This window comes from Ricinus communis, chromosome 10 (assembly GCF_019578655.1).
Source record: "Ricinus communis isolate WT05 ecotype wild-type chromosome 10, ASM1957865v1, whole genome shotgun sequence".
NCBI classification, from domain to species: Eukaryota; Viridiplantae; Streptophyta; class Magnoliopsida; order Malpighiales; family Euphorbiaceae; genus Ricinus; species Ricinus communis.
The window spans coordinates 17086646-17112724 of NC_063265.1; the positions used below are offsets into that span (position 1 = coordinate 17086646).

General features: G+C 31.2%; 5 protein-coding genes across 8 annotated transcripts; 1 reads left to right on the forward strand and 4 right to left on the reverse strand.

Annotated features, from left to right (window-relative positions):
* Nucleotides 1-2732: 2732 nt before the first annotated feature.
* Nucleotides 2733-4464, reverse strand: LOC8275747 (NDR1/HIN1-like protein 10). Its single transcript, XM_002532496.4, has one exon. It carries the CDS (start codon nt 4335-4337, stop codon nt 3420-3422), a length of 918 nt encoding a protein of 305 aa, XP_002532542.1. The 5' UTR covers nt 4338-4464; the 3' UTR covers nt 2733-3419.
* Nucleotides 4465-8519: 4055 nt separating this feature from the next.
* On the reverse strand, nt 8520-13471 carry LOC8275749 (exocyst complex component EXO70A1). 2 transcript variants are annotated; one of them, XM_048380166.1, is made up of 11 exons: nt 12923-13471; nt 12737-12832; nt 12448-12653; nt 12113-12364; nt 11356-11494; nt 11039-11251; nt 10542-10747; nt 9947-10144; nt 9766-9865; nt 8849-9105; nt 8520-8769 (listed from the first exon to the last, which is right to left on the reverse strand). In XM_048380166.1, the coding sequence occupies exons 1-11, from the start codon at nt 13079-13081 to the stop codon at nt 8652-8654; spliced, it is 1944 nt and encodes a 647-aa protein (XP_048236123.1). In that variant the 5' UTR covers nt 13082-13471; the 3' UTR covers nt 8520-8651. The 2 variants fall into 2 exon arrangements, with proteins under 2 accessions (XP_048236123.1, XP_048236124.1); XM_048380167.1 differs by lacking the exon at nt 8520-8769 and having other exon boundaries at nt 9050-9151.
* A 1523-nt stretch (nt 13472-14994) lies between these two features.
* LOC8275750 lies at nt 14995-17528 on the reverse strand. The gene is made up of 4 exons (XM_002532498.3): nt 16987-17528; nt 16701-16856; nt 16368-16569; nt 14995-15491 (listed from the first exon to the last, which is right to left on the reverse strand). The coding sequence occupies exons 1-4, from the start codon at nt 17224-17226 to the stop codon at nt 15346-15348; spliced, it is 744 nt and encodes a 247-aa protein (XP_002532544.1). The 5' UTR covers nt 17227-17528; the 3' UTR covers nt 14995-15345.
* Nucleotides 17529-21393: 3865 nt separating this feature from the next.
* Nucleotides 21394-22720, reverse strand: LOC8275751. The gene has a single exon (XM_002532499.4). The coding sequence runs from the start codon at nt 22567-22569 to the stop codon at nt 21934-21936; it is 636 nt and encodes a 211-aa protein (XP_002532545.1). The 5' UTR covers nt 22570-22720; the 3' UTR covers nt 21394-21933.
* A 22-nt stretch (nt 22721-22742) lies between these two features.
* LOC8275752 (nudix hydrolase 27, chloroplastic) lies at nt 22743-25896 on the forward strand. Of its 3 annotated transcripts, none has more exons than XM_002532500.4 (7): nt 22743-23118; nt 23210-23260; nt 23532-23624; nt 23787-23881; nt 24426-24540; nt 24621-24734; nt 25554-25896. In XM_002532500.4, exons 1-7 carry the CDS (start codon nt 22897-22899, stop codon nt 25653-25655), a joined length of 792 nt encoding a protein of 263 aa, XP_002532546.2. In that variant the 5' UTR covers nt 22743-22896; the 3' UTR covers nt 25656-25896. The 3 variants fall into 3 exon arrangements, with proteins under 3 accessions (XP_002532546.2, XP_015582952.1, XP_025015472.1); XM_015727466.3 differs by lacking the exon at nt 25554-25896 and adding an exon at nt 25170-25500; XM_025159704.2 differs by lacking the exon at nt 25554-25896 and adding an exon at nt 25263-25500.
* Nucleotides 25897-26079: the final 183 nt, after the last annotated feature.

Here is a 26079-nt window from a genome sequence, read left to right on the forward strand (position 1 = left end):
TTTATTTTTGTTTATTTATTTACTATTAGGGTTCTTAAATCTAAGTGAAAGTAATAAAATTCTTATGTCATGCTTTGATTTGATAACTTCTTGACCCTTAAATTTAATAAAGTGAGGCAGAATAGTGGTGTGTAGTAGGAGAGATGTAGAATCATTGGATGTCTCATTATCCTTTTGATTATATAAATGGAAAAGTAGCTAATGAGATATTAAAAAAATTTATTTATATAAATTTTACTAAATTATTTACAAACATACTTAATAAAATGGAGTTACATAATTATTTATTTTCGCTGATTATGTCTATGAATGATAAAATAGGTATTATCTATTTAAATTTTTTTTATTTAAATTTTTTTCTTAGACGGCTGAAAATTTATGAGAGTTTTTAAGAAAAAAAATATATAAAAGAATAAGATAATTTTCTTCTCCTTTTACCATAAACTTTCCCTGAGCTAAAGGAGAAAATAAGAGAAATTGTAGGTGACTACATTTTATTCTTGGCTTCTTGCATGGGCCAATAGACTTAGAATTTGTGAAATAGACAAAGAAATTATAGACATAAAGCATGTGCAACGGTCTCTCTCTAGCCAACCCATATTTATTTTTTTGCCTTTTCTCAAGTCTCGTATTCTCTCATTGTACACACTTTGCTTGTGTCTTTTGGCCATAAGATTTTATGATTACTTGTCCTTCGAATGACATTTTCTCCCCCAAACATGTTTTAAGACCCCATCACTTATTAGATTTGAAGTAGAAGTCATGGCAGACTTCCCATCTCTCTCTCTCTCTCTCTCTCTCTCTCTCTTTTATTCCTTGTTAACTCTTTCATGTGTGAACATGGTTGGTGTGCATTTCCCTACAGAAAACTTTGAACCATGAGCTTCGTAGGCCCCGTTTGGACTATAGGGATGATGCTACTTTTGTATCACAGGTAGAATTTTGTTTAAGATAACTTATAATTATTTCCTTCCAATTGGAAAACGAAATTTAATTAGAAACATTTATATTTATTCAAAAGACAAAAAAACATTTAAATTTGCAGTCGGGTTGCTGTGTTCTCATGATTTTAAACTTTTCCAGGATATTCTGGAATCAGGGGCTGTTTCGTGTAGTTTCTTCTAATGTCTTTTGGTTCCAATTTGCATAATTATTGGTGTACTATATATTGAAATCCACTTAGAAAGAGTTGGAAGTTTCCTAACAAACACTCATCGTAGTAGAATCAAATGGTCAAAAAACAACAAAGAAATTTAGTGTTAAACCTCTCACATACGCACACAGACCAAAATTAAAATAAATAAATAAATAAAAGACCCAACAAAGTCTTAATCATTTGTCCATCTGAGTGGATGTTGATGCGGTCCCTCGGACCGGTGATGGGAATCTTATAATGTTTAATTTAAATATGGATTTAGAAGAACTAACAAGCCAGATCAATTAGGTTAGGCAAGCCAAGACAGGATCCCACTACTCACCAGAGTTGCTGCTGCCTACTCTTAGTTGCTAATTTCTTATTGCCGGATTTTTTTAATTTTTTGTTTCTGGACGTTCAGCTTCTAATATCACAATTTATAAGAATTAATATTTGGATGTTAAGTTTCTAATATAGTATCAGAAATAAAAACAATAAATAAGAGCTAACGTTGAATCAATTAAAAAAATAATTAGTTTTAATTATTTTGATATTAACTGAATTGAAATTCAAATTTTATTAATATCTATATTTCATTCATCCACCTAACCGGCACATTAATCAATTAATTCGGGACCAAATATGCGAAACCTTAAAAAAAAGTGAGGATAGAATTGAGAAGTATGGATTAGAATCTAATAAACTGAACTCCCAAACAACCTTGAATCTTTGAACACCAGAAAATTTCACAGTGAGCTTGATATGAGATGCAGGAAGTCTGTTTATAAATCATATATACATGTTGTGTTCGTGTCATTCATTAAAAACTCATATTATGTTAGGGTTGAAATAAATTAACACGATTACTAAATGGATAGTGTTTTTGTTGACTCTAATCGTATCACATGAATAAGGCAATTTGACACAAATGCGACCCACGCACCCATAGCCAAGACTGAGTTAACCAACCAAGAAAATACCATTTCTTCTTGGCTTGTCCTGTAACGGGGGGCATCCAGTTGAGTAATGTGCGCTAGTACATCGATGCAAAGAACGCAAATGGATAAGAGGGAGAACAATGTATGGCCATTTTCTTGAAAATTGTAAAATTGCAGCTTTATGAACCAGGGAATTCCACATTGTTCAAGGGTATAAAACCTCAAAATAAAAAGAATTCTTACTGGTTTCCAACATGATTTACAGATAATAAGGCTATAATCACATGTCACAATGCAGTATCTGAATAGCATTATTTATAAATAAGAATTTTAAGAAATGTTTAAATATAAAAGTAAAAGAAATTATTTAAATCTGTGTATTTTTAATATAATTTAAATCTCCAAATATAAAATATCAAATCAACTTTCTATTTTATATTTAAAGATTAAAAAAATTAATAGAAATCTTATTTTATAGAATATTTTTTTATAACATATATAACAAATTCAACTTTACATCATGGTACTTTATACTATATTGTAAATTATTTTTTAGAAATTAATACGATATTGTTAATAAGGGAAGGATTTGGATAGTTAATTGTAATAATAAATTTATTTTTGAGAAAAATAGAACTATTAATGCTAATCAGCTATGGTTAGCTAGTCTGGCGGAAGCCCATTTTACGCCATGAAATTCTCTGATGGTAAACTTGTGCAAAATACGAGATTGATATCGGTTGAGAAATTTGGGCCTAAGCCCATGTTTAGTTTGATGCAATTTTTAAACCTCCTCTCACCAAATAAAAATTACTTCATAATTTTCATAAGCAGCTTATTAATTATTTTCGAGCCGAGCCTTAGAAAAATCATATCTTTAGATCCCTCGAGACATTACTCAGGTCTTTTTAAGTTTAGACTCGAGCTAGAAAGAAAAAAAAAAAAAAAGGCATGATTCTAATACCGAGGTGCTTGAGAAAGTCTAATGTGTAAAAACACATTATCAAGATATATTGTGTATATATATAAATAAACTACTTTTACTTTTATTTTTAAGTATTTTGCACTTCGAAAAAAATAAATTAATATAAATACTATATGCAAACTTTAGTGATAACCATTAAGAATACAATCCATTACAAATAACATTTACTAAAAAGAAAAGGGTTCACTGGGCAAAAAAGGTTCCTATCTTGGCATGACACATGGACCTCAAATGTTTTTTCATTAGGGGGTTCATTAAGGACTCCCCACACTATAACATCACAAGAAAAAGATTAAAAGAAAAAAGTTTTATGGATGCTCTACTAAAATAAATCAGCCTGATGAATTAAAAGGTAATTATACTAAGCAAAAACTAAGCAATCTTTAGACTTGCCATTGGCAAAATTTGCAGTACCTGAATTACCCATAAAAGAAACCACCAAGTCTTCACAATAAACTCTTATAGTAACATGCCTTGCCCACCATGATCCTGATTTAAACGTACTCCAAAGAGCCATCCTTATATCAAATGTTACATTTCCTGTAGTGCTTTTATCTTTAGCCATCTTATCCACCACCCAACTCCCTACACCTGCCTGTTTCCGATCAGCATTATTCGCCTCTAATTTCGCCTGCACTACACTATTTCCCCCCGTCTCCAAGAAAAATGGATTGGAGAAAGATGTTGCAAGAAGATCATCTTCGTTATAGTATATGAATACCTCTATCTGATCAAAATATACTTTAAGTTTCGTATTAGGGTTCCCAACTGTTATGTTAGCATCCCAGTTAGCGTGAAAAGTAGGGCTTGATGATAGGTTAAAGTTTGAGACAGATAAGTTGTTAACATGGAAAACAGGAATTACAGGACGCAAGATTATCCACATGAATATGCTGATTGCACATGTAAGGATAAGCAAGAAAACTAACCCTCCAATAATTCCACGTAGAAAACCATTGATCCGACATTCTGGTTGTGTTTGATACATTTGAGTGTTGTAATAGGCGGTTGGTGGTGCTTGTGCATAAGGGTAGTTGTTGTTGTATCCATTGTTGTAGTTAGGGTACCCTACTGGTTGCCCAGCTGGAGGAGGGTATGGATATTGCCCTGGTGGTGGATACATCATAGGAGGTGCATACCCCATTGGTGGAGGATAACCCGTTGCTCGAGATGGACCACCAGGCGGCGGAGAGTCACTGCCGTCGGAGGAGGATTGACCTGGTTCTTTCTTGGGTTGGTGATGATCATGAGTATAATCATCAGATTGTGACGAAGCCATATTGCTTGGTGATGAATGATGATGATGATCTCTCTCTCTCAATAACCCGACAAAAAGAGAGAGAGAGAGATTTTGTTTCTTTGTTTGGAAAAGAAGAAGAATTAACAGAAAGGAAAGATGGAAAAGGAAAAAGAAAAAAGGGTTGGGAAAAGACAGGTAAAGGCTAGTGAATTAGCTATAGATTTGAGACAATTGAGAAAAAAGAAAAAGTTATTTGTCGGATGCTAAATTTAGAGACAAGTAGATGAATGGAATAGGTTGTCTTGTTGTCTTGGCTGGTTGATGGTATTTAATCATTTTGACCATAATAAGTCAATGAATCCAATGGTCTTTACTAAGTAATAAAAATCAGGGTATTGAATTGCCTCTAGTATCTGGAATAATAATGGGTTATAATTTGTATAAAGAGAAGATTTAAGATCTCAGCTCATCATGCTTGTTTTCAAATTTAATTTTTTTTTAAAAGCAAAGAGGTAATAATGGCATATGTAAAGTTGCTTCCATATGACAAGTAGAGATGGGTGAGATAAATACTTTTCTTGGAAGGAAGGGACTATGGAGTAGCAATAGCAACTACCTTTGCGGAAGTTAGTAGTTACCAAAATTCACAAGGCTGACAATAGAACCATGTGCCCATCTTGAATTGTTCAATTTTAGAAGTTGTCTTGTCTAGTCCTTCTGCCATTTGGGCTTTATTTTGTAATGGATAGGTTTATTGGACTTGGACCCTTTATAGGCTTTCTAAACAATCTTAATTTACGTCAGTGTATTGCTTGGCAACAACATATGCCTCGTGCAAAAATTATAGACAAAATTCTGTTTTCATTTTCAAATTTACCTAGTGTTGTTTTTAATCCGATTATGTTTTGTTTATTCCATTTTTACTTTTTTTTTAGTTTTTAACCATCTTTCTTCATTTTCTTCGTTGGTTCTTAGATCAAACAACAACGGCAAGTGCTACCGTGGTTTCCCAAAAAGATTTAGGGATGAAAAATAGGCTGGCAAATAGCTAAACGAACGGTGGTAGCGAGAGATAAAGAAGGGTTGAATCTCTGCATCGTCGATTCACTAAATCTAGGCTATTTTCGGTGAAACAAAAGACGGAAGGAAACTGGCGACGTCGGGAAGACTTGATGGTAGGAGTTTTAGAGGCTAAGATAGCCAAACGAGAAATAAGATAAGATAGAGAAATGACAACGAGAAAAGAGAAAAATAAAGAGAGAAAGGTATATACAGGAAATAAAATGCAATTTTCTGCGTAAAGTGAAAATTAATTTTAAATACTTTACAAGTATCTAATGTATACCATATTTTAGTAAACATATACCTTTTGTTATTGAACGTTACATTCTTTTTCATTTTAAAAACTTTAGATACTTAAGATATACTATTATTTGAAAAACATATATATTTTGTTATTGAATTTTATTTAGTTTGCATTATGTTTTATTTGAAAAAGTTTGAAATACCTAACATATACGTTTTGTTGTTATTTGTTTTTTTCTATATTTTTTAAATGTTTTTATTCACGTTCTTTTTAGCTTTTTATAAAATCTTTGCATATACAGTAAATATTAACTAAATTATTCATTTAAAATTTTAATATTGAAAAAAATTGATATTTCATGTCATTAATATTTAAACATACATATAATTAAAGATTAATATATATTTTATTTAGTTTCTATTAAAAATATATCATATTTTTTTTCTTCAATATATACTCAACATATAATTTCTTTTCACCTTGTAACGATTTGTCCACTTTTTTAGATTTGATATTCTTAACACATCTCAAAATCTTTAAATTAGCAAAATAACTTTTAGATTTATTTATTTATTCATAACTAATATCATGAAATTAACAAAAATGCAACAATATTTTATAAAAGGTAATGTGATTTAGATTCAAATTTTCTTAAAGTTATACCAAACATATACTTTTCTTCACTTTGTTGCGATTTTTTTCTTTTAGATGTGATATTAAAAGCATATCTCTAAATTCTTAAATTAGTAAAATAATATCTAAATTTATATTTATTCATCAATTGTATCTCAAAATCAATCAAAACGCAATAATATTTTACAAAAACTAAATCTATAGCGTTTGAGTCTAGAGATTATTTAGATATAAAGTTTACCTATATTTTTTATATTTCTTTTCTGTCAATAATGTTGATATTGAATCACTTTTGAAATCAATGTTGTCGGCTTCTTGAGTTAATTGATTTTTACAACTAATTTTCAGTATTTAATATGAGAATCTTACATTTTATACTTAATTTTGGTTGTTTTTGTTTTTTGTTCTTGGTTTCCTTTGAGAAAACTAAATCTGTGTATCTTTGTAAATAAAACAAATTATGTTTTGAGGTACTTTTTATGTCAACAATTTTTACAGATATTTTTGTAAATATTTGATGTTTTTTAAGCATTTATGAAAAGACTCAAAACTATAAGACCAATCTGTATTCTCTCATCATCTCATATTGTTTTCTATGACTCATATGAAACAAGAGAATAATGTCTGAGTACAAAACGAAATAGTTGTTCTTTTTCTTCTTAGTAAATGAAAAATGGAAGAGCAGTAACAATAAAAAGGATTTTTCCTTTCTTAGTTTCTTATTTTATATTTTTATCGACTTTGACATACTTCATCTTAGTGTTTGATTCGCTCTTCTTCTCGAAGTTGTGTCGTGCTACTATATATAAAGAGAGTCGGTTATTGCCGCATATAAAAATATTTGGTTTGTAATTTTATTAGATATATGCCACATTATCAAATGAATTAAAAATATAAAAAATTTACATATACAGTATGCAATTTCATCATTTTGGTAGTTTTTGATTGGATATTTTGACTAAAGTTATGAATTTCGTTTTAGTTGTTATTGGAATGAGATATTTCGATATCGGATAATTTCGACATCTCCCGTTTTAAACTGTTTCAAATTATATATATGATATAATATATTATATTATATATTAATTTTAAACCATTGAAATAAAACATATCAAATTCACTAATAGTATTTTTTTATCCTTAATTTCTTATCTTTATAGCAAAGTAACGAAAGGTTTGTGCTGATAGATTTGCTAAATTATTATCGATAATCTATGACATTTGGAGCCCTTTCGTTGGCGCATCGGACAGGCTTCAGCTGGGGGTTTAGTTCGGAAATCTAACGGAGAATGGGTGGGTGGTTCTGTTGCTAATATTTGATATGTGTAGAGTGATGATGGTTGAGTTTTGGTGTTCTGCATGGCTTCAGACTTGCTTGGCATATGGGACGTTATAGTGGAAGCTAATAATAAAGGGATGATTGAGCTGCTGCTGATACTATTATTAAGAATTCTATGCTGGCGAAGGATATTAGGAGGTTAGTTCATCATGCTTGGGAAGTGGTGTTCTTGCATATCACCGGGAAGGGGAGCAGGTGTCCTGACTACCTGGTGGATTTTCTTTTACAGCTAGACGGAATTTTTCTTAATTTAAGGTCTTTTTAAATAAAAAAAAATTATTCTCATTTTATGGCGAAATTTTACATAATTCCAACTTTAGAATAATTCTTTATAATCAAAATGTGTGTGTTGAATATATAATTTTGCAAGCTCTGTCCACCACTCTTTTAGGCATACAGAGTGCTCAATATATAGTTTTGCTTTTTTATTTTATTTTTTTTTTATCTTTTTTGTATTTCTTTTAGTGTTGATTTATTTGTTTTAAATTTTTTACAATTGTAAAAAATTTTAAAAATTAATTTGATTGTATGATAAATACACATGTCAAAATAAAAATCAACAGTTAATCATTTTAGCTGATAAAGAAAATTATGACTTTTGATATTTTTGAGATGAATTAGTATTATATAGACTCAATTGGTTCATAGGATTCCATATTCAATAAGGATTGAATTTTACATGCTTGATGGAGCTGTAATTAAGGTCCATAGTTCATACTCCAATATGTAATATGAATATTATTTTTGGGACGAATTACATCTATAAATTAGTTATTAAACTTGAAATATTGATAGCTCTCATTTTTATTGAAGTACTCGGCTACATTTTATACATCCAATGATTTGGTGAAAAGACGAAACTGTTGCTTTAACAAGATAAACTCAGGCTTTGAGTTTATTAACATTCTCAAGTAAAGTGGAATCGAAAAGGGACCCAAAGAGATGAGCAAAAAGAAACAGAATTTCCAAAATTAATAATTATTGAACCGTTGTATTTATACATTGAACTCTAGTTGCCAGTTAAAAAAATATATATATATAATTTATTATAATATATTACAGATTCTTCAGGTGTTTATCGTTTTGGTTCATTCCATGTCTTACCCTCAAAGAATTCATTCATCATTCTATCAAGATCCTCAGGAGAGTATCTGATGTACTTTTGAGGGTTTTTGCCACCCTCAATCATAGGCCTGTGACATGTTAGACATGTATCAGCATAAGAAAGAAGAAGCAAAAACAAGACTGGGATACAAGGATGAGAAAGTGTACCCAAAGCGTTTCAAGAAGGATCTGTACGCAGGCAAGAGGACTTCAGCAACAGCCAGCCTCAAAGATTCACGCAATTCGCTGTCAGGTACTGTCCACTGAGATTGTCTTTGATGGATCTCCTCAAATTGCACATTGAAAGTCTTGAACCTATCTTTTACCGCTGCTCTTGAGATGTTGCTGGCAGTACTGCCACCATCCATCATTCCACCGCTACTACCTGAAGGACCCATGCCTTGAACAGACAGACACTGCAGAATCTGCACTTATAAGATGCAATCCGATTCAGTATGATCTGTAACTGATCTAACAAAAGAAAAATGTAAAGAGTGAATAATCAAATCAAAATTTGGATGACTGCTACCAAATGCAACAAAACAAAATTGGCAATCCTAAGCAAGTGCAGCCCTGAACCATCCAATTGGAAGTGAGTTTCAGAATGTACATCTGATCTCTCCAAGGCCACAATGCTAGAAACCTCAAGCATTAGGACACCTTTAGTTTGTCTTAAATAATGATTAAGCAAATAAGAAACAGATATTACATTCTGGAGTCTAGGCCATTCCATTTTAGATTAGCCATGGATCTTTAACGGTTACCAAACTTTTCAAGAATATGAAAATGTCTACAAGCAAGGGCTACTGTGAACCTTCCATATGTCAACATAGGCTGTAAACCACTGGCAGAGCATGTAGCAAGTTTATTGCTCCGTGTGACAGTAATCCAAATTCTTGGAAAGAATTGATAATGGTTTATACTTGGGCACAAACTAAAATTTGTAAGAGTAATCCTGATTTCTCACCACTAGACAAAGATTTAAAAGGAAAACAATGGCACATTGAAGAAATAATTTCAAGCATCCTCATCACCGGGAAAAATTAAAAAGAATGGTGTAGAAAGTACAGGTCATGGAAGATCACCTTTGCCCAAGAAACTCTCTTATACTGATTAGCATGCTGTTGTACAATCCTCCGGTGTATTTGCACCCAGTCATCTCCCAACAAATCCTTTGCTTCTGACCTGTAGTCAACGTAATAGAAGTTGAAATTAGCAAGAATAGAGCACAAGTCTTCAAAATAACACACTAAATTTGCAACAAACCTCCTCACAGATCTCACAATATAGTGAATGTTGTTCATAAGAAATAATTGAGTGAGTGCAGGGTCTTTATACTGCTTGGATTTTCCATCTAAGTTATTTTGAAGAGCCATCATAATCCTTGTAGTTACAGATGCTAACTGATCATCTGGATCACTTGCATCAAACTCTTGAAAGAGTTGCTTCAATGTGGATTGGTAACTGTGTATTGAAGGAAAAGTAATCAGATGCATGTTTTTAAAGAGAGAAGAAACTGCAATAGAATCAAGGAAGGTAGAGGAGCATGAGCATTGAAAGGAAATTCCAGTTATCCAAACTTAAGAACATAAAGTAGTTGGGATTGAACAAAGTTCAGATAAGTTGGCAGACAATTAAAGCATAACACAATGCTACTTAAAAGCAGTAATCAAACCTTCAATTTAGCAATAGAGAGACACCATCATATCATAGTAGTAACAAACAAACTAATACTATGAAATACTCGGCCTATTATCTCAGCAAACTAGTCAGAGCTTATGAAAGTGAGATTCAGAACCACATATAATTTCATAAAGCTTCTATCCTCAAAAAAGAAGGAAAACCCAAAATTATTACTTACTCAAACAGAAACTTCACGTAATTTATCACATAGCTGGTCAAAGGATGGACAGTTCCATCAAGAACAGCAGTTTTGGTAGCATCTTTTTCAACTGCTTCTTCAAAATCACCAAAAGTCTCTTGAGCTGTCTGAGCTAGCCGCTTTGTCAAACTCGTTGCAGCTTCCCGCATTTCAGTGCAAGCTTTACTACCAAAAAGTAATTCAATCTGCACTCCAGGAAAAAAAAAATTATAATAATAATTGAACTATAATAAAATTCAACAATTATAGACCAAATCAACTGAGGGAAGCACAGCTGAGGCTCCATTCTAAAGATTACAAATGTTTCAGAACTCTTAACTTACAGAAGAATTACTTTTATCTTTCCTACCTCCCATCCCCAATCCCATGAATAGTTCAAATAATGTCTCATTCATATATCAAAAGCAACAAAGTAAGGACGTGCCAGATGATTTTAGTAATAAGAACTTCTGCAGAATTAATAATATTTATCATACCTCAGAGTGAAGTTCCCTCATTATCTCATACATGTCCAATAAAACAAACAACTTCTCGGGCGATCTCTTGCTTTTTGCTATAGCCTCTCCAAAACTAAGAAGCACAGATACACTGTTTACAGTGACTTCAGAAAAACATTGATCCCTGAGAGAATCGACACCGTCAAGAATTTGGTCACAAATTTTCTTTTCTCCGGCAAATAGAAGCTTCACCTGTTCCAAGCATTAAAACTTAGTTGAGAAATCAAAAGAAAGAAGATAGAATATACACGCATACACAAAGAAAGAAAAGTATCCCATTTCATTTAAATACTAACAGCAATCCGCATATAATGTATCCAATTCCCAATCTTGGCCTCCAGAACCTCCCATTGCATTTTCTGAACATCATCTTTGCTGAGCCTTTCAACACCCAATTTCCTGATGCTCTGTTCTAAAACTGAAGCCCGAGTGTCCCTAGCATTTATAAGCAGCACGATTGGCCATTAAATCTTTCCCAAGTACAAGGAAAATAAATTACACACGAACATAAAGACCATAATGAGATTTTTCTTGTCATCCTTTCATAAAACCAGCATACTCTGCTTTCTGTAATTTACAAGATCATATCTGATAGACTTTGTGAAAAGCTAAAAATCCACTTTGCTTTTAAGGTTTTGCATTAAACTATTTCCACCAAATGAAGCACAAATCCAGAGGGGATCTTCCTAAATTATATGCATAAACAACTTCATCAATTGCATTGAAGGTTATCACAACTCAACACTAATGAAATTTTATCCATTAAAGAATCACCAACTACGAAATTGTTTCCAACTTTGTTGCCTTCAACTCAAATATTAGTTATTCACATTTGCATTGCAGATTCTTTTTCATGTATTTCATGCTTCCAACTTATTCTAATAGTACTGAGTTTGGAAAGTCTAAACTAGGCCTAAAAGACAATTAGAGAAGGGAACATAAGAAGGCATGTTCCGTTATATATTTTGCAAACACAAAAGAACTTGTAAGATCGAACATGACTTGTATTACTATTAGATAAGATGATGGCAACAAAGAAAAAAAAAAAAACACCTGTAAATTCTAAAGAGTTGCTGTTGGTGGCCAGCTAGAACCATTTGTTGAGCTAAATCATGCAATAAAGGAAGAACCCTAGGTGGAATAAGAGTTGGAATAGTGTAAATAGCAGCTTCCAAGCTCTTAGTAGGACTCTTTGCATTATTATTAGTAGTATCACCATGTAGCTTAGGTGATCCTGTTGCTCCTGCTGATGGTCGTAATGCATTCGGAAGGCATTCAAATAGACGATCAGGTTCCACAGGCTTACTGCATTCCAAAATTGTTATTAAAAAAGAAATGAATAAATAAAAAAAAAAAGTCACATTGTTACTAAATTGAAATAGACCAACCTGTAGTTGGTTAGTAGCTGTCTAAATTCATCTTCTAACTTAGAAATAGCTTTAGCAAGCAATTGATTAGCATGATTAAGCACACCATCACTACTCTTAAAGTTTTTATTGCTGCTAAAAAACTTCACATTGCTTCTCAGCTGATCAATTGCTTCTAAATAGCTCTCTAAATCCTCATGTGGTCCTCTCAATATCTTAGCCTCCGCCTAAACAATTAAAATCAATTAGAAAACATGTCTGCTTGGATTTTCTCAAAATTTTAATCAGAACAAATGGAAAAATAAACAACCTTTCGGGTGAGGTCGAATTGAGCCAAAATAACCTCAGCAGCTTTCAGGGACTTATCAATATTTTCATGTGCTCTCCTAATGGAATGTGTTCTTATCTACAAATAAAGAACATCGTTTGTCATTCAGCGTTAATTGATTTAATATGATACAATCAGGCAATTTTCAATTGATATTAAATAATAAACCTGAGTAGGACGCATGGCGGTTTCGAGAGCGGAGAGACGTTGATCGAAAGAACCGAGAATGGATACCATGCTGTCGGTTATTGTTTGGCTCTTTTGTAATGATTCTTTCATGAATGCTGCTCTTTCTTGCAGCGCTATCATCGTCTGTGGTACTCCCATTTCTTTTTCTCTATGGTGGATTGAATTTTGATTACAGAGAATGTGAGAAGGAGAGATGATGATCTTGTGTTTTAACCATTTGTTTTTGTGAGCTGCAGGTGGGGACAAAATATGAAGTAGTTATGAAGGAATATGGATTTCTTTTGGTAGGTCCATTTATAGCCGTTCAGTTGGTGGGCCCCGGTTCTCTTTGACTACTGTATCTCTTTTTTATTTTATTTTATTTTAAATTAAAATCTGAAAAAGTATTTTATCGAGATGTAGAGATTTTTTTTTTTATATTTTTTTTTACAAAATAATTCGCTTGTGAAGAGATTTTGAGCTTTTGCAAAACTATATTGAAACAATAAGAAATTGAAAACTCTTTTAAGGATTATTGGAAATAAGAATATATATCAAATCTGATGCTCTAATTTAATTTTTTTGACACCGTTATATTGATATTGTAACTCATTCATTTAATATAAATTTAGTTTTTATTTAAAATTAGTTATGTTAAATATGTGAAATTTAAAAAAAAAACAATTAATTCTTTTTAAATTTTAATCAATTCTAGCAAAAATTTTGGTTTGCTTCGTGACAGAACCGATTTTTCAGCAAAGTTTTATCAACTAAAATTGTTATCCCATGACTTCTTTTATCAACGTTTTAATAAATCTGTGAGAGTCCGAAACCTAACTTCTTAATGGTTTTATTTTTCTAACAAAAGATATTTTATGTTAATTAATATTTTTAGATGCACCAAATAATATGAAGAAAAGTTTTAGCAAAACAAACAGATCCCTAGTTGGTTGCTAGAGAGGACCACACCGCCGTGTTGTCTGCTGGGCGCAAGGATGCCAGGTCGCCATCCTCAGGATTCAGGAGCTACAAAGACTGGAAACTTCAACAAATAATTTCAAAAAGTAAAAACTAATGTCAAATTCTTTTGAATATGGTTTTATAACTGTACGTATTCTTGAGGATTTTTCTTTTATATTATAACACATGCACTAAAATTTTCACCAAATCTTAGTAAATTAATTAATTTAAATTGATTGATTTTTAATTTTTATTTTACATACAGTTTGAAAAAAATATATCAAAATACCTACTGGAAAAAAACTTTTTAACATGCTTTTTTTACAATAAACATAATTAAGTTAAAATATAAAATTTTGTGACTGCATTCTTCAAAATAATAAATTTGACTAACAATTGTAAAATAATAAGCTTTTCAGTTTTCTACTTTTTTTTTTTCACAAAAAATAACTTTTGGGTTTCGATATTTTCTTAATATTACTTTTTATTGTTATAGACTAAAATATCTACCTTCTATTTGTAAAAAGGAATTCTAGTAAAGTTAATTTAGTGCATAGTAGTCCAAAAACCAATTTTACGGTATTTAAAACTAGATCCCTTTTAGGAGAATTAAGATCCAAATCTAAAATAAATGAAAGTTAGAAACCTCAATTTGTGCTTAGACCCACTAATATATTCAATATTTTCCATTTTATATAGCAAATAACAGGTCATATTTAGTCTTCAAAATACTCAACAATAACACCAAATTCGAAGAGCTAAAAAATGCTATCACATAATTAAAAAGAATAAGAAATAAATGAAGTAATAAATTTTGCATGCAATCATGATTCCTGTGATAACATAGGATTCTAAATGGAACTTGGGAAGAAATTCAACCAGAGGGATAGAAGTAGTATGATATTGTACAAAAGCATGTGAACTAAGAAGAAAAGAAAAGGTATTTTTCTTATGGCAGAGAGGGGTCATAAATGTTTTCCTGTTTTGTCTTGCACCAAAGACTGGAAAAACCAACAGAAAAGGCAAAAGTGCTTTGAGGTATGCTGCCACATCCAGTCACAAAGCATTAAATGCTTCACAAAAGAAAAACCACCACAACCAAACAAAGTAAGTGTCTTCCAAGAAACTTAATAGAAAATATTATTCTTCTATCCATTTTTAATATAATAATAGTCTAGTCATTTTGGTAATTGATTTCAACCCAAAAACTTACACAAAATAACACTTTTATTTATTTCCATAAACCATATAATAAGCTAATTTGGTAGCTCAGACAGACACATAATTCTAAGCACGGCTATCTCCCTACCTAACTACTATTTTCTCTCTAGTCCCACTGCACAAAACCCTAAAAGATTATGAACTTGTATTTAGTCTTCTCCTATAGGTCTTATTCTATTACTATCATCACCTTACTTGGACCACTTGTACAACTAAAATTAGAGTCTGGAGAAGAGAGGAGCTCAATAAGTCCAGTCTTGAGGCAAACCCATTTCTGGAGGAAGATGATAGTAGCAATCTTCCTGATTGTTAACAACTACCTTTCTCATGGTGGAATTCCTCAGTGGAGTCACCTGATCAATCTCAGGGTGTTGTCTGCTTCTCCCACCTGCAAAAATGATAATAATGAAGGAGGTACACAGGAGTGAAAAGAGAAATTCAAAAAAAAAGGGAGGATTAAAGAACTAACACAGGATAATCATAAAATGATCAGAATCACTTAATACAAATGGTCTTGTATTCTCTTTTCTTCTCCTTTTATTATTTTTAATGTATGTATGCCCTTTTCAATTGCCTGGTGACCAAACAGGGCATTCTGCATTATGCAACTGACAACTACCAAAAAAGCAACATAACTTTTACAATTTTTTTCCATTTATGTTTTTAGACAATGCCATAAAATAGACCTCATAAAATATTAAGGCCACATTTTTTTATTTTATTTCGGTCTATCCATGAACAGAACATTTGATTAGAGAAAGAGCAAGATTATACATCAAATCCCAAAATTGAAAACCACCATAACCTAAGTCAGTATTTTATCATTCAAAAAGTTTACTACCACCAATCTTTGGTTTTACTACCAAATCCAGACAAAAGAACCTCATGAACTCATATCAGTAAAAAAAAATGCAAACTTTGATAATGACAAACAACACAAATTGCGAGAAAAATGTGAAAAAAACACAGGTAATTAGTCAAGTTATAATAACATTAACAAATGTAAAAGGTAAAGTATATCATCAAAAATTACATCTCCCAAGTATCCTTGAATCTCTACTGGAATACATAATTTCTTCAAACAAAAACAAAAAGTTGCTGGTGTATTTATAATATCTTGTCCGAAAACTATTTTAGTACTACACTTGGCCCCAGTTGAAGAAAAGCAAATGAAAGAACGAAATACCCATATCAAGAAACTTATATTAAGAGAAGAAAAAAAAGCACCAAGATTATCAAGAAATGGTGATAAAAGCCAACTCACTTTGCTTTCTTTTAACATCAGCACCACCAGAAGAAGCAATTCTGGGGTTCACAATGCGAGGATGAAAAACACCAGTACCTGCTGACTCTCTCAAACCACCGCCACCAAACCCACTTCCCTGAAATGGGTAAACCCGATCCTGAAGATAGTGTCTTTGCCTTTGCAAAAACCTAGACCTTGTTTTTTCCAGGTAGCTGTCAACCTAAAACAAGACACAATGTTCTAGACCGCTGTAAATACCATCATGATCATTATTATTAAGGCTGCCACAAAGTGGAGACCTTTGATAGGACATCCCATTAAAAAAAAAAAAAACAGGTTTTCTTCTTTTACCTGCTGTGGTTGGACTTGAAAATCATAAAGCGGTTCAGACCGGGATAAAAAGGGACCGGTAGCGTACCCATAACACCTTTGACTAAGTTCACCAGCACCGCCATCAAAACCAAGATACCCAGTTGGCAAATGGTCTCGAACCGCCATTTTAACTCTCTGTATTTAGAAAAGCCCATAAACAAATAAAACCAAAACAACTAGTTAAAACAGCCATGCAAAACTACTCACTACCCAGAAAAGGAAAAAGAATGTAAAAACAAAAAAAATTGAAAATGAAATAAATAACCTGAGAACATAATGATGGATTTGGAATGGGTCTTGAAGGAGTTAAACTTGTTAAAGAATGGTGATTCTTGAGTAAAGAAAGAGTAGCGAAATGGGCAGCAAGATCTTCCATGCAAGAAAAGCGATTTGGGTTATTACTATTGTTGTTGTATTTAGCGGGTAACACTACTTCATTCAGTAAAATATCAGATGGAAGCCAGTGTTCTCCGTCGTCTAAATTTGGAGGAAACTGATGAGCCATTTCACTTCACCAAAAAATAAAATAGGGAAACAAAGAAACAACAAAGGGTCTTTTTAAAAGAAAGAGGGTTTTAGTTTTCAAGAATTGGAAGCGGGACTTTTCTTTTTTTTTCTTTTTTCACTCTTTTTTAGAGAAAACAGAACAGTAGTAGTGAGCATAAAGAGAATGAGGGAGGGCTCTTTATTCAAAATGACGTTACAAGTTTCTCTCTTTATACAAAATAAATGGATTTTAGAAAGCCATGGAGAGAGAGAGAGATGTAAAGGATTGTTTGGCTTTAGATATTTAGGCTCCTCAGTATTTTCTTTTTCTTTTTCTGAGGAAGGCTCCTGGATTATGTCAAGAATTGGTTTCTGGAAATTATTAGGTGGAGTTAATTTATCTTGTTATCCGCGAAATAAATTTAATTAGGTTTTTAACGTAATTTGTTAAAATTAATATTTTAGAAAATAATTATCCCTAATTAAAATCTTTATAAATATAAATAGTAAATAGTATTAATATTATATTATGTAACGACTTTCTCTATAAATAAAATAACAGACTAAATTTAATTTAAATTTTTTATATATATTTAGCAGATTACTTCATAGTTTACACAACATAAAATATTAATTATAAAACTAATAATAAATAAAAATATAAAAAATTGAATTTAAATCTTTTTCCAAAAAATAAAAACAGCAATAAAATCACACATAATTAACATTATATTTATTTATTCATTTATTAGTATCATAAAAAAAAAGAATTTAAAACATGCAAATCTTAATAATGTATTTATACTAAAGGACAACTTCTTGAGAATAATATGTTTTTGCTATTATTTATTAACCTCTTGTGATAATTAACATGTAATTTTAAATCGTTATAAACAAATAGGTATTATATTTGGAAAGGAAAAGGATATTTTTGAATTCAACTTAATCTATAAATTAAATTAAGTGATAATAAAATTCAACAAAATCTTAAGAATGGGAAAGTCATGAATACATTATTTTAGAGAAAGTAGATAACTGACAAAATAGAAATTTGTGGTCCTTTCAATAATAATATGCTAATTTTGTAAATCTAATCAAGCATGATTCTTTTCCCATAAAGATAAAATTATTGTCTCATATCAATAAAAAATTTATTTTTATCAAATATAATTTGATATTTTATTATTTTAATAAAAATAATTATTTATTATTTTATTAGTAAATTTATTATTTAATAGTCATAATTAATTTAACAAATTTAGATAATTTAAAATATACATAATATGGATATTATATAAGATTTCTTTTTTTCTCTCTGATAAAATTATCTTGGATTAACTAGTTATTTTACAAAATTACCATTTTAGTTTCAGTTATTTGTCATTTATTTTGAGTGAGAAGAATAAATATAGGAAATGACATCTCAATAATTGTATTTGCATTTATATTCATATCATTATTTATCTTTATTGTACAAAAGTAAGAAAAAAACAAAAATAAGCATCATTTTGAAACTTACACAAAGACTGTAATCATTATGATTGACTGGATTAATACCATTATCATGCTATATTACTAATTCATTTTTATCCTTTTATAATTTAATCAACCAATGCAAATTATAGTTTGAAATATCTGAATTTCACGTGTTCCTTTTATAAATAGGAAGATTTTATTATATTTTTATTAATAATGATAGATGATATCTATATAATTTTGATAATTAAATTTTAATAATTGATTAGTTTATAAAATTTAAAATTTTAATAAAAAGGATTTTATAAAATTTGAAATCTTAAATTTAAATTTAAATCTTTATTATCTATATACTTAAAAAAAACTGTTAAATTTAAGAAATATAATAAAATTACTAAATATATAAAAATATTAATAAACTGAGCCGTACTGAAAAATATTAAATATATATAAAAATAAGTCATAGCCCAAATTTTTTCTATTTTAATAAAATGAACTGGTTTTAATTACATTAAAACAAGTTATCCATATCTGAATACAAAAAGAATGCACTATATAAATAAAAAGTTTTAATAAACTATTATTTAACTCTAAACAGAACTATAAAACCATTTTCAAAAGAAAATCAGATTATATAAAACCAGTTGCTTTTTTATTCTTATTTATAACAGTTCATTCCTTTAGAAAATAATGAGAGAGAAGAAAATTCAACGGATAAAAAAAGAAAGAACTCCAAACAGGGCCTCAGTACATAGGTCACGTGACCCACATCCGAACTCCTATAAGGAAGTCAGGGCCGTATCGCTCGCTTCCTCACTATCCACTTTCTCAACCCGTTTCGGGTTTGTCCTTTTACCTCCTTCATTCCTATCCACGTGCTAGTGCGTATATTTTGATACTACTCCCTCTATTATATTGACGTCTGTCCAATTCGTCACGTGGTGGTCCGATGAAGCGAGTTCAGTACCTTATATACGGCCGGCTATATGGGAGTGGCTGATATGTCGCAGAGAGAAAATCAACCCCAACGGATGTGCATCTGCTATCAGTCTGTCCTCTACAGCGCCACGTGTCAGCGTAGTGTTTATTGTAGAGAAAAATACTACGTAGATTCTTCTCCACTCACCTTACTGTGAGGTGCACTTAAGAATGGCATGAAGGCCACAGTTCTTAATGGCTTTTTCACACTTGGAGAACAATTTTTTAAATTTGATAAATACATTGCAAGCTTTTATAAATAATTAATTAGTATTTTCACCTTTAAAAGAAATTAATATTTTTCTGTCCAATTTTATAATTATTATAAAAAAATTAAAAAAAATTTCTTTATTAATATCATTATTTTTAATTATTTATTTACTAAAATACATTTAATAATCTTTTAATATTTACACATCGATTTAAATATTAATTATCAATCTATCTATAATCTATAATTTTTAATATTTGAATAAAAAATATTGTGGAACTCAACAAAAATATTGTTTAACAATTAAATACAGAATATAAATATTTAATAACAATAAAGCGATTTACTTTATTATCGATAGTTATATTTTTTAAAATAAATTATATTTACTTTTAATCAATTATAATCGATATGTCTTTTAACCATTTTTAATTTTATAGTTTTTTTATATATATTAAAATTTTGTAATGATGCTATATATAAATTGAAAAGTTAAAAACTATTTTTTTGAAGTCAATTATTAATAACATATATTAACATTTATTCTCTATTCAGTTTCGATTGCTATTTAATTAGTGAAAAAATTATTATTTTTTTATTTCTTAAGAAATTTAATTTTTTTTCTAATTAATTCTATTATTTTCTATTATTTATCTCAATTTTTATCCACCTTTTATGATTTATAATTTTATTAGAATGTCTCATAATATTTAAAATTAATAAGAAAATATAATAAAAATATTATCACACCATATAAATTAAATAATAGTATATTATGTAATAGTATTCTTACTTTTAATTATTTTTTACTAGAAAATTCTTAAAATATTTTTAAATGGCTCTTTATACAAGTTAATTTTTTTGTTATAAAAAATCATTTAATAAAATAAAATCTCAAAATTAATACACTATAAGTTTTTTTAATAATACCTACAAAATAAAACAACACAATATAGAAAACTATTGAACTTAATAAAATTTTATCCTCTTAATATTTAAATATAAGTAAAGATACTCTCTATTAAATAAAAGGTCACTAATTTTTTTAATAAATAGACCTTTTAAGACATTTTAAATAATAAAAAGTAGTTTAAAAATTGATCGACTTATCAATTTTTCAAATTAAAACTAATTTATAATTTTAATATTAAAACAATAAAAATTAATTATAAATATTGATATTTACATTAATTAATAAAAAATGTTTTAAATATTTAATTAAATTAATAATTAAAAGAAAAAAATGGCTTGTCCTTTTCAGACCAACTTAAGCGATCAAAATTAGTCCAACAAAGTATATTTTTTAGGTTAATCTTCTTTCTTTGATAAATATATTAAAAGAGATTGCCCTATAATTTGGCATTTCTCAAAGGGAATAAGAAATTGAGCAACTTCGATTCAAGATTGGGAATAAGAAACTTGAATGCAACCTTTCCATTGGAAATACAAATTAAAGCTAGTAGTAGCTTAACTTCACAAACCCAAATAGAAAAGGGCTAAAAAAGAAAGAGAGAGAGAAAGCAAGCAAGAAAGAATTGGTACTTCTCATTCCTATCAAAGCATCAATTATGCCCCTAAAACATTCCAATTTGGACACTAGTTTGATGCCCATATGGCCATATCCTTTAGCAAAAAAACTTGAAAAGCTTAACCAAAAACAAAAGCACCTAACCCATTATTGATTATTTCATTTACCATTCCCCACTCTCCTTCCTTCATTTAGAAGCCAAATACCCACAAAGATAAACCAAGAAAACAAAATATAAACAGCCCAAAACCTTAATTTCCATTGCACAAAGTCACCATCACAATTCACCATTTTTTTTCTAACAAATTTTGTGTTTGTTATATCAAACCCTGCTTCCTTAGAAGCACAAAATGTGTTTTGTCCTGACATGCCCATATGGTAAGTATATAAACACTTTCCCAAGTAGTACTCTATCCTAGCTTAAATCAAATCATCACAGTAAGTAAGGTGTATCATTCTTACCGCACACCCATCCACACCATATCATATCATCTCTATTCACAAAAAGAAAAAAGAAGGCCACGAACAACCCATCAACCAGAACCTTTAGCGGGTCGGGCAATCGGACCCGCAGGTGACTTGAACCCAAAAGTAACAGCATCATAAACACACCAGTGAAACCCGACTTCTAACCCCACTTCCTTAGCCCTCAAGCATTCTTCACACACTACTCTTTCTTGAGGCGAACTCAGTCCTTCAAAACCCAGACCCATATTCATCAAGTACCGTTCTTTCTCCATTTGCAGTTCCCTGACCCGTTTCTCAAACCCGGACCGATCCAAATCAACATTAATAGCAACACTATTACCATCACGTCTCAAAAGCATCATATTCGCCGGCGGCGGATCATATCGGCCCTGCAACATCTCCGCAGCCGAAACCTCGCGAGTTTTACGCCTCCTATCACGTCTCGATCTTTTAAGCACAACAAGAAAGATGCAATCTTTTTCACGCGAGATAGTCGAGAAATCGATCTTTCCGGTGACCGGAATTCTCATTCCATTCTTTTTGGTGTCAGTAAGATAGATAGAAAACTGGTGAGGAGAAAGAACCAATTTCTCACTGATAATTGATTGTAAAACCTTGAAATTCAACGAAGGTGAAATCAAAATGTTCCCAAGGCTTGTTTCTTGCTCGCCATCAAACAAAACCGCCGGAAAAGACATCATTAAAAATCAAAAATCAGGGAATTTCAGGTAAAAAGGTTTAGGGTTTTTAAATCAAAAATCAAGAGGAAAGGATTAAACTCGTAGGGTTTTAATCAAGAAACAAGAAACAAGAAACAGAGAATAGCGAGAGGGGGTTTTTATATGTAAATGGCGGGTTTTAGTTTTATTAGGCAATAAAGAAAGGGGTAGAAAGGTAAATATGGAAAGGCGGTGATGGTATTTTAGGAATAAAAAATAAAAATTACGAGAAGAGGAATGATATTTTTGTTTTAAAAGACTTGGGGACCAAGTTTCATTTCAAGAAAGGGGTAAAAGAACGACGATATTATGGGGTCGTGTGAGTTTCCACGAAATCTCCAAGTTTATCGTTCTACAAGACGAAATTACCCTTCAAGGATTGGTGAATTTTCGGGTGTGTCATTGGTGACGTGGAGGAATATACCTGTGAAGTTGTCTGTTTCGTTATCTTTAACAGTTTTATCAGTGGAAACGCCTCCTCAAGGATATAGAAAGAATGTTGGGATTTGTTTGGTTAATCCCTCGAAAAAGGTTTCAACTTTTTAGCTTTAATTGTGTTAATGGAAGTATAATTAATGATAATTGTCAGCTGGGTCTGTTAATTCTGGAGTTAATTTTGTAGATCTTTGCTGCTTCAAGGATTCATATACCAGATACATGGCAAATGCCTCAGGTAAGATTCATTTATTTTCTGGATTTTGTTCCATACTTGCAAAGTTTGTTTCTTTGGATCGATGGGCAATTCAACGGTTAATATTTTAAAGAATTGACTTTTGAGTTGTTTTAGGATTTGATTGTTGTGCTTTTTAATTTGAATTTTACAGTGTTCTTTTTGGTTAATGCAGTAATAATCAGTGAACTGGAGCTTTGTCAACAATTCTTTCATATTCTTGTCTATACCAAAATTAGGGTAAAAAAAACACTGATGAGCTTGGGTTTGACAGGGTGGTGCTGACGAAGGTGAGGATCTTAGACATGCGGCAATGAGAGAATTGAGGGAAGAAACAGGTGTTACTTCTGCTGAATTTCTCGCAGAGGTAGAATTGAGTAAATTTTCTTTTTTCAGAGTTGTGTTAGCTAATTGTTGATTATCTAACTTGCATTGTTTAGGGTCATATATTGTATTACAAGTTGGGGGATGGGAAGGGATGTTCTGCTTGCATGTATTATTGAACTAAGTTTTGAAATTGGATGTGCAGGCTCCATATTGGATGACTTATGACTTCCCAGATCAAGTTCGCCAGAGACTTAATAGACGATGGGGTACTAATTATAAAGGTCAAGCACAGAAGTGGTAAGCATGCTATGTTTCACAAACACTTTGAAATGCATTGAACAGACTTTTTTTAATACTACAAAAATGTTATTGATCTTACCTGATATCAGTTCAAGCTGCCTTAGTGATCCTTAGCTAATGTTTGTAAATGGTTGTGATATCATGTAATGCAATGCGCAGAACCTCAAGTTGAAGGAAATGGTCTCTATGAGACTCTTTTGTTGTTATGAAAGGTGGTTATTTGTGCCTAATTTGATGGCTGTCTTCAGTTCTAGCCTTAGAATATTCCTTATTCTCCATGGTTTTGTACCTTCTGCTTATACTAAATTTTGCATCTTTTCCTTTTAATTTTCCCGAGGCATAGTTCAATTATTGATCATGAAATAAAATGTATAAAGTCAGACTTGGTTCTGTATGCATTTTGCTTCAAACGCCTATTAGTTAGATATTTGTGATGTCAATGAAGGAAGAATCATGGTTGCCTTTTTTTCTTCTTTCTCTAGCCACTTTTTTCTTCATGTTCTGCAGTGCCCTTGATTAACAAAGTTTTATGCAAAAATAGGTTTCTTTTGAAGTTTACTGGTAAGGAGGAAGAGATCAACCTTTTGGGAGATGGATCTGAAAAGCCAGAATTCAAGAATTGGTCGTGGATGTTACCTGAAAGGGTGGTGGAGCTTGTGAGTATACCTTGCTGGATAAAGTATTCAATTGAGACTACATTTACTGAGCCTGATGTTTATTGTGTTCAATTGTCCAGGCCGTGGATTTCAAGAAGCCTGTCTACGAACAGGTTATGAAGTTATTTAGTCCTTATCTCCAGGCAGATGCAGATGAAGGAAATTATTCGGCAGAAAACGAAACTAATGCCAAGGTATGCATGGAGTCAACTCCACCGTGAAATAGCCTGAAATGTTAATTAGGGTAGTCATTGATTTTAACAAGACTATTTCTGGTGTTATGCCAAGTTTTGTCCTAAAGTTATCCACATCAATAAGAATCTTTAACATGAGCTCTTTCAGTGGATAATAAAGATTACTGGTTTTAATTTTAAGTGACAATTGCATGCAAAAACACAATATTCTCTTAAATTTTTCAATAATGGTGGACTTTATGGTTTATAGCAATTCTACCATACTGGGTTATCTAAAGAAAATAGTTATTGGGAAGTCTATGGTTTCAGAATTGTTCAACTTTTTTGTTTTGAGTTTTCAATTTTAATAAACACAAACACAAAGGAAATGCCTTGAAATCATTTCATCAGTATAAATTCTAATAAAGAAACTGCAACAATCTCTTTGTATCATAGGCTATACGACAGTTCACATTGCTACATTTCTAGCATGAACGACTCTGGTACAAGTTAAGAGTAAAATGATTGCCGTACACAATTTATTAACAGGGGTAACAAGTCAGCAAGCGTGGAAATGAGCATGCGTTAAATCATGTCTGACCCAAGAACAGCAATAACTCATACATACATCACACAACATGGTCAGATTGTGCAGTCATGAGCACTTTTTACTTTTATAAATTGGGTTGGTGCCCAAATTCTCAATAGTGAAACCTTGGCTGTGGACTGAAATGAATTCCATCATTATTCATCATATCATCATGGAAATATTCATCAAACAATCAAATCAAATTGTTAAATCTTCGATAAAGTGTTGCATTTGACTGTCCACTGTTTTAGGCTTGTACACCAGGAATGATGAAGTGCCAGTATAACTTGATGCCAATGCCTTTCCAGCTGCGGTTGGTGGGGAGAATGCTAATTGAGATGGTTCAAGGGTAGAATCCATGCAAAAATTTATCCTGCATGCCAGATTCCAAAGAAAACACGAGCGAACTGATTCAACTTGAACTAAATTGCAAGAGTAAAGCAACTAAAATAGTTTTATGCTTCAGCTTATTAAGATAAATGTACCAAAATATCCGCCTTATTAGGTAGAATGCCTTCCGCCCTGGGTTATCAACCTACCCTTACTACCAAAATGGGTTTACAAAAGAAGAGTAAAAAAACTTATATTCAAGCACCCACGGACGATTTGATATAATAATGGATTTGAAATTGTAACCAAGCATCAAGCCCATTGACTCTATTCCCGATTCATAACTAGAAAGTTTCTCTAGAAAGTTTCTCCGGTCCTTTGCTAATTGGGGGATAAAATTTCAGAAATTAAAAATGCTAAAATAGAATCTTTCATAAACTTGCTCCT